This window comes from Tachypleus tridentatus, chromosome 2 (genome assembly GCF_004210375.1).
Source record: "Tachypleus tridentatus isolate NWPU-2018 chromosome 2, ASM421037v1, whole genome shotgun sequence".
In the NCBI taxonomy this organism is placed as follows: domain Eukaryota; kingdom Metazoa; phylum Arthropoda; class Merostomata; order Xiphosura; family Limulidae; genus Tachypleus; species Tachypleus tridentatus.
The window spans coordinates 90,236,576-90,245,412 of NC_134826.1; the positions used below are offsets into that span (position 1 = coordinate 90,236,576).

General features: G+C 28.7%; 1 protein-coding gene across 1 annotated transcript; it reads right to left on the bottom strand.

Moving 5' to 3' along the window:
• Positions 1-5,043: 5,043 nt before the first annotated feature.
• On the bottom strand, positions 5,044-6,714 carry LOC143236200 (uncharacterized). Its single transcript, XM_076474490.1, has 2 exons — positions 6,528-6,714; positions 5,044-5,870 (listed from the first exon to the last, which is right to left on the bottom strand). Exons 1-2 carry the CDS (start codon positions 6,585-6,587, stop codon positions 5,661-5,663), a joined length of 270 nt encoding a protein of 89 aa, XP_076330605.1. The 5' UTR covers positions 6,588-6,714; the 3' UTR covers positions 5,044-5,660.
• Between the last annotated feature and the right edge of the window lie 2,123 nt (positions 6,715-8,837).

Here is an 8,837-nt window from a genome sequence, read left to right on the forward strand (position 1 = left end):
GGATAGGGCTCTTACAATTGATTAGTATTCCTATTAGTGTAGACTGTTGTCATGATCTCAGGGTCAATGGGCTGGTCTGTTATGGTAAGGTCAGACAGTGTTGAACATGAACAGTGAGTATTGTGGGTACAAGTTTTGAATTACTGGTTTTTACACAATTGTAATAATAGATGAACATCTGTTTAGACATGTTTATTTCCCATTGTTTCACCTCATGGTGGAGTGGTTCAGTGGGTTTCAGATAATACTTATTTTATTATAGAAAGTTAACATCCTATACTGTGAAATGAGACCATACATAAACCTTAGTTGAAGAATGTTTTTTTTTTTCTCATTTATCGTGTATCTCTGCTTTATCCACTCATTTTCTGAAAATTTATTAAGTGAAATTTTATTATTCTTTCTTCAAAAGAGTTTAAGGGTTACTTTTATTCTGTTAAGAAGATTTAGTTACAGAAAGAGTAATTGAAGAGACCAGCAAAATAAAAATAACCCTTGATTATAACAAAGTTGCAAGTGGTGAAGATATACAAGTTAGTGACCCTAGTGATGACAGGAGTACACTAATACAAGATGTACTAAATACACTAGTAAGAAAGTAAGCTGACACAGTGACTGATGGTTAGAACATGTGGTTGTAAGGTCTAATAGCAAATCAACCAGAATTAACACTTAATACCTAAAAGAAGGTAAAATTTTACCCCAAGATTATCTGAAAATATCACTATAATAAGTAAATCAAGATTTTATATAATTTATTTTTGATAATGCAATATTATACTGTCATTTGCATTCCTAGTAGGCATATTCATAGGTATACCTGGAAGCCAATGCTCTTGACATTAGGAGTTTTTGCAGTACAAAATTTAAGTATCCTTAAATTACAAAATAAGGTGAATATGGTATTTGTTGAAGAAGGAAATTCTATATTATCCATTTTATTGACTGGTTGCCATTTTATGGCAAAAACAATAGGGCTATTTTTCATCTTTACAACTGATAAAAATTTCAGGAGTAAATAATTGTAAAATGCAAAAAAAAAAATTAGTAACTTAAAAAAGTTGAAAAATCAAGTGAAAAGCATTTAAATAAAATTGAAAGGCCTAAAACTCAAAGAAAGCTAAAAACACAATCAAGATGGACAGTGTCACCCTTTCCAATGATGCAGTCTAATTTCAGTGGTGCAAAAGTTAACTCTCAACTATTGTGACTTAAGAGGCATAGAAGCGACAAGACAAGCATTAAAAATCCGCTAATTGTAATCAGAAAGTCCCTACAGAGTCAGTTAGTCAAAGTGATTGGGCAATAATTTTGAAGGATTCTTGGAATCCTTCCCAGGTTTGGGAAATGTGAGAACAATAGTCTAGTGTCAAGCATCACGAAAATCATTCTCCTGCTAAATCTGATTAAAGACAACCAGAAGAACGTCACTCTTTAGGCAAGAGAGAGATGGTGTAGTATCTTATAGTGAATATCATGTCTGATGATGTTCTTGGATCCTTCTTTTTTCTGTTTGCTGAATTTGATGATATCAGTTTGTACTCTTGTTCTCACAATTTGTAGCCCCTCTTCTCTCAGTTTGTGTTCTTAATCTTTCCTTATTTCAAGTCTCTTCCTTCCCTCCTTTTCTTCTTTTGTATTTCTTTTTCATTGCTGTCTTTCTTTCTCTCTTCTCTGTCTACACTCTTCCCTCTCTAGACGTTCTTGTTGTTGATCAAACAATCATAGATTACTAACTTTTAACATGAAACGTTCATCCCATTTGACACATTTATTAAAATCAGTTGTCATGGTTGTGTAGCATGATTGGAATCTCTGTTATGCCCAACACTAACTTTTTGTATACACAGATTTGCTTTCAATGCCATTCATATATTTTTTCACTACTATTTTACTGTTTGCTATTTTTGGTGACAATAATTCATTTTTTTCAATAACTTTATCTAAGAATTTAGGTTCTATCTCAATATACCACATATTTCTGGCACAGGAGGCAATAACAATGAATTTTGTCACTTCTGAGTCAAGACATAAAATAGCCCGGTGCTAACTCCTCCAATGGACTTTATGCCTGTATCTTCCTTATTTGTTATTGAATTTCATTTGTGTCCATGTTTTATTTTATGATATTTTCGATCTTCTGATTTTCTATATCATACATTACGTATGTTAGAAAAAAGATATATACGTACTTCTATAAAACATTAAATATGGATAAACTTCATGTTTGTACTTCACAAAACTTCACACTATTCCACTCTTTGTTCTTGTCATCATGGTTTTATTGATCAGATACAATTATTTCTAAAAATTAGAATAAATGATCATGAAGGTTATTGACATTGAAAGTTAAAATTTCAGTTTAGCTTTACATGTTAAAGTAATAATCTAAAATATACCATTTATATATTACACGATGTTATTATACTTTTTAAAATTACAAACCTTTAATTCAGTTGATGAAACTAACTTTCCAACAGAATTAGGAAGAACACTTCCTTCTTCTATGAATGAGATAGGCATCATTTCGCTCAAACCGTATCCTAAATACAAGAATAAAGATCGTTTGAGTTATTATTTTAATGCTTTCATATTTATGGTTTAAGTGACAACTGTTTGTTTTTTGATACAATGTAGTAAATTTTATTGTTTTTCTTTATAAATATCACTAAAGAAAAATAAAAGCAAAGATAATTTCTTTAACATATAATGTAAAAGAATTAGTCTTGTCATCTTGAACGTTCACTGTAACACATTATCTGTTTTGTTATGGTATAATAAAAGGTTTGTGAAACCCAGCCTGTAGCTATTACTGCTTCAGAGAAGAGGTTTTGTTTGAATTACTTATCAGCTTATACAATTATTTAAAGTTTAGTTATTTTTATAAGTATTCTTGAAGGTATTTTAAATATTGATTCTAAATGTGTATTTGTACAGAACATAATTGCCTTTATTCTGTCATAATACAGAATATACTATTCCTTTTATTCCATAACTGCTAACATTTATGTTTTTATGAGGTAGTCGTTATATTACCTTTATACTTCAGATTTGTTATAAGTGTGAATAGAGAAGCCAGAGGGTAAAGTTCAGCAGATACTATTATTCTTAGTTTTACACACTTTCTTTTGTGAAAAATGTATAAATTCTGATATGTAAAATTTTGAGGGTGTAAAATTATTCTTTTAATTGTAATTGTGGTACAAAATTATGTGCATGTCTTGGTTCAGGCTACTCGTACTTTTAATTATGTGGAACTATAGCTGCTTTAAGCATACATCTTGCAATGTCAAGCAACAATACAGTATCAGAGGAAATATATCTTACTTTCTGCAGGTGTAAAATATATTAAACGTAAAAATGTATATGTTAGGAAAACTTTAAATATCACTTTTGAATCTCACTTGTTATAACGTGACAGTATTATGAAACAGAAATAAATATATCAGTACTAGAAGTCTTAATCAGCTCTTACAAGGGTGTTGCTGTTAAACTCTAGTGACAGAGTTATAGTTAAGTGTGAAGGATGACAAATAAGATACATCTCTGTAGCAGTGTTTCAAAAAATATTTTTCTAACAAATATTTACTTACGATCACCATATAGATACATCATATTTAATAATTGATATCTAAAACTTATTTCTTACTCTGTTGAACACTTTCCAAGAATGGGAACTTTTTCATGATAACCTCATCATTTGCTTTCCAATTTAAAGGTGTTCCACCTGTTATAATATTCTTTATGCTGGTAAGATCATATTCTTGAACTTTTTGCACCATTAGTAGTTTATAAACAAAGGAAACAATGGTAAAAACGACTTTTGGCTGGAAAAGAAAGTACTGTAAATAAAGACACGAATGATAATTGGGATAATATTACAAAATTTTACAGCTTCTTAAATGGGCATGAAATGTCTTTTGATTTTCTAGCTTTCAACCTCACTGAAACTTTATGTAAAACATATCAAACAACAAGGTCACAGGTCCTTTACTTCCAGGTACAAAAATCCCTAATTTTGAATTTCTGACAGGTAGAGGACAACCCATTCAGCATATTCTGAGGCAACTCCTCATTGAATAGTATAATTGATAGTTAGGATTACACAGTTCATAATTAAAGTGTGAAGTGTGTTTAGCAACACATCATGGCTACAGCTCTCAGATCGTTATATCAACAGCCTGAAACTTTAACCACTACAGTATGTTTTGTCTGAAAATTATTTTTGAAAAGAGTTTTGGTTTGCTGTATTTAAATAAATAAATTATGTTGAAATATTTGTTATGTGTTTGAAGGAATATTGAAAATAGTTATGTAGTTGACAAGACTTTGCCTGTACAACAACTGAGAATGAAAATTTGGCTTCCAAGACTTCCACAATAGCATACCCAGAAAGAAGAGACCTTTACTGAGCCTACAAGAGATTTTTACTGGCTTGCTCAGTTACTTAACCTAGATGTGTTACAAGAAATGATGAATTAAGTGGCATGCAACTTATTTACATAAACAGTATAAAAGATGAGGATATGATGAAACAACTAAACAAAGAAAATATGCATCCTTAAAAAAGCTCTTTAATATATTTGTTTTTATCATTAAATGTTATTTGATATTAAAACAACAACTTAAAAATTTTTTATCAGTCAAGTTTCTGATTTTGTACCTCAATGGAATTATCTTATTAATTAGATAATATGTTTATCTTAATTATAAATATGGCAGTTATATATTTTTACACATTCTTTTTATTTCCTCCTTTGTTTTAATTTTTACTGTTCATTAAAATGCTACTTGCCCCTCAGTGGCTCAGCGGTATGTCTGCGGACTTACAACGCTAAAAACTGGGTTTCAATACCCGTTGTGGGCAGAGCACTGATAGCCCATTGTGTAGCTTTGTGCTTAATTTAAAATAACAACATCAAATTCTACTTGTTTGTTAAGATTTAACACAATTCTACTTATTTGTAGATTCTTACTTTGTGATAATGAATAACTTTCAGAACCAAGTCAAATTCGTAATATGGAGCCACATTGAGTGATACATTGATTTTTATTACTAAGCCTAGTATTATTAAGGTAGATAAGTGACAAAATGGATATGTTGACAGGACGATATCTTCCAATGAGAACTTAAATGAAGTAGGATGCCTAGTGAAAAATCAAAAGCATTATTTTTTGAATAAACTGAGAAACATGTATACACAAATACAACTAATATTAGAATACTTAGAATAACATAATTTTCTTTACCTTATGGATAGGTAAGGTTTCCTAAATCAATTTAATTTTTAAGTTATATTAAGACACAAGCTATAAAGTGCAGTTAGAATTTTTTTTTTTACTTTCACAATCATTCAAAGTTTTTTAGGTAATCAATAAAATTTTCTGAATCTATAACTTGAAAACACTTCTGTTATGTACTGTTATCTATAGGTGTTCCCTTTCATTCTTACTGGCTTATTCACAAAGATTATAGTAAGTAGATTATTGTAAGTTGGAAGAAAAAGGTTCTATTTTCTACCTACTAGTAGGTGAACATTGTTAGATGTAATTGGCTACTATAGTAAAATACAGATATGTTTTTAGATAATAAATCTTTCAGTCATTAAGATAGGATTACAAATTTGATAAATCAAGCTGATTCAGTTATAATGCTCTTCTCACGTAGATTGCATAATCGAAGCAATAATTCCATGGTGAGTATGAACAATAGCTTTTGGTAAACCAGTTGTCCCACTTGTAAATGTCAAAATCATGGGAGCTTCTTTGGGGTTGATTTTTGAAGGGCCAATATAAGTTGAACCATCAGCATCTTGTATTATGTCATAAAAGTTAAAACAGCCCTCAGCTTCTCCAAATACGAAGACGTCCTGTATAAAAAATAACTTTAGTAACTAATGTTTTTACTGATCAAGTACCGTTATCCTTTCTAGAAAACTGTTCAGTATTTCACAGCACCATTGATTTATGTAGTTAGAGCAAAATTACAAGGTAATTTCATAAAAAATACGTGACATTTCCTAAGTAAAATTATCAAATGATGCATATAATCCCCTATTATGTATTGTTATAATATACATCTATAAGTTATAATATTATATAATTTATAATTTTAGAGATATCACATATTATTTACATATTTTTAAGTATTTAAATTCAATAAATGTTGTTATAAAAAAACATAACTAGCCTGTATCAGGAAAAATCTAATGTTTTGTAAATTATAATATGTTATAGTGATATGAAATGCAGGAAAATCAGTATATGTACTTGAACACTAATCAATTTTCATTAAGTATATGGAAGTCTGATATACTTCCCAGTCTAATTTATCACAAAGTTCTACATTAAATACAGAGACTGTGAAAAGAACATCGTTTTATAGCTTACTTTTTCAGTTTAAAATTATTCTTATATCATTATTTAAGACACTGGATCTCTAAACACAAAAGTACAAAAAAGTATACTCTATATAATTATACATAGTAACATAAACACATAAGAACATAAATTTATCTAAATCTTGCCTTAAAGTTCTCAAGGTTTTGAGTAGCTTTTTTAATTTTTTCAATGATTCCTTTTTCCATTAAAATATAAACAGCATTAGTGGACTCCAGAGTATATCGCAGCTCATCTTATGGGATAGAATGAAACAAACACGTTTTTCATTGCCTTTATACTTTATTGTTTGATAGTGAATTGCTGTAAAAGGTTTATTGAGTTAGAAAACAGTAACTATAATTAGTAACTAGATAAACTGAATTAAGAATATAATTCATAAATACATAGATAACATATATAAATTCTTTTTATAAAACAATGAAGAAGTCATGAGCAAGCAAGAAGTTACTGAATGAGTAGATTTTGCATAACTAGATGAAAAATAACGCTTGCTGATAAGGCTGTTAACAACTGTTTAAAATTGTAAAAATAACTGTATTAAACATTTATATAAAGAACTAATGTTTAATTTAAAAAATTAAACACTTTATTGAAAAGTGTGTACAAACATATTACATTAGATATAAATTGTATCATACAGTAACACATCACATTTTTATTAAATCTCGGGACCATTCTGTAAGAATTCATCAAATGCAGCTGATCTTTTATTCTCAAACTAAATCAAACACCAAAGAAGTAAATTCATTGTGACGGCTAGAAAAATTAATGGTTAAAGATTTGTTACTTCTAATGGGTAATGACAGGTGATACATTATAGAGCATTTACACAAATATTGTCTTATTAAAAAAAAAAAGAGTATCAAACAGGTGATACATTATAGAGCATTTACACAAATATTGTCTTATTAAAAAAAAAAAAAGAGTATCAAACAGGTGATACATTATAGAGCATTTACACAAATATTGTCTTATTAAAGAAAAAAGAGTATCAAATTGGTCACTGCAAACGTTAATTCTTTCGAACATGAAAAGATAATTAAAGAAATTGAGGTTAAATGAATAAAACTTTTGGCTTCAGCAATCTATACTTGGTTTTCCTGTTGATAAGTTTTAAAAAAATGTTTAATCTAGAATTTCAAGATATTTTAGAAACTTTAATGAATTAATCCTTTTTTGATAACAGGTTTTATCAAAATGTTGTTCATAAAAATTACCACTATTCACATTAACCTAATAAATCTTGGTCACTCTCTAGTTATTGTTATATATATCATTCCAAAATTGAAATTACAAGATTGTGTGTGTATGTTATTTTTGTAGCAAAGACACATTCGGCTATTTGTTGTGTCCACCAAGATAAATTAAACTCCTGATTTTTACACTGGAACTCAGTAAATTTACCAAAGCAGAGACAGATTAGAATATTAAATTGTTTAAAACCAGAAGAATAAAGTAGTTTATATAGTTTTAAAGAATTAAACAACAAAGAGAAATTTAGATTTCATGCATTATCAGCATCGATATCTGATAAATTACACTGAGTCATTTTATAGTCCTATAAAAATATCATAGATAAAAGATTTACATTTATTCCAGATTTCAGATTTTTTTTTTATGTTTTCAACACATTATCATAAACATCTCTAATAACATGTTATCATTCCATAAAGTGAACCTTTTGTAAACTTTTAAATTTTTATTCATGTGCTTACCTAATGCTATGTATGTTACTATGTATGAAGAAAAATAATATTTTTAACAACAACAAAAAAAGATACGCAAGATTGCAGTTTTTAATCATAATTAGAATTTGATATGCATAAATTTCAGAAATTATAATTATTATTTTTATTTAAACTTTATTTTTTATTATATCCAAAGGAGGTGTAGTGAGAATGTGAAACAACCATATCAACAGCATCAATTTGTGTTCATTCGGTGGTAACATATACATAGCATCTTCAACCTCAATGATTCAACATGGACAAATTTCAACACAGCTTCAGAAATGACAGTAATAAATCTATGCATATACTCTGGTATCTTGCAGCCCTTTAATACCGTTATTATCAGTCCTTTCAACAAATTATTTTAACCAAATCTCTCACATGCAGATTCTTGTTGTATAGCACAACACTAAAACTACTTGAACTATAGTGTATAGAACATATTTCAAAGGTTTTGAAAACACCACGTTGTGCTTTGGGTACATTATATATACTGTAATAATTCACAAAAGTAAATAGACCCGATAAAAAATTACTTTACAGAAACTAGCAATATTTTATCAACTTTTAAATGTTTAATCATGTACTTTCTTTTTGTACATATATATTGCTAGTTATAACCATCTAAAGGAGATCGCAACAAAGATCTAGGAGTAAGCCCATACCTTTCTCAAAATAATTTTAGCGTTACAATTTTAAACAATA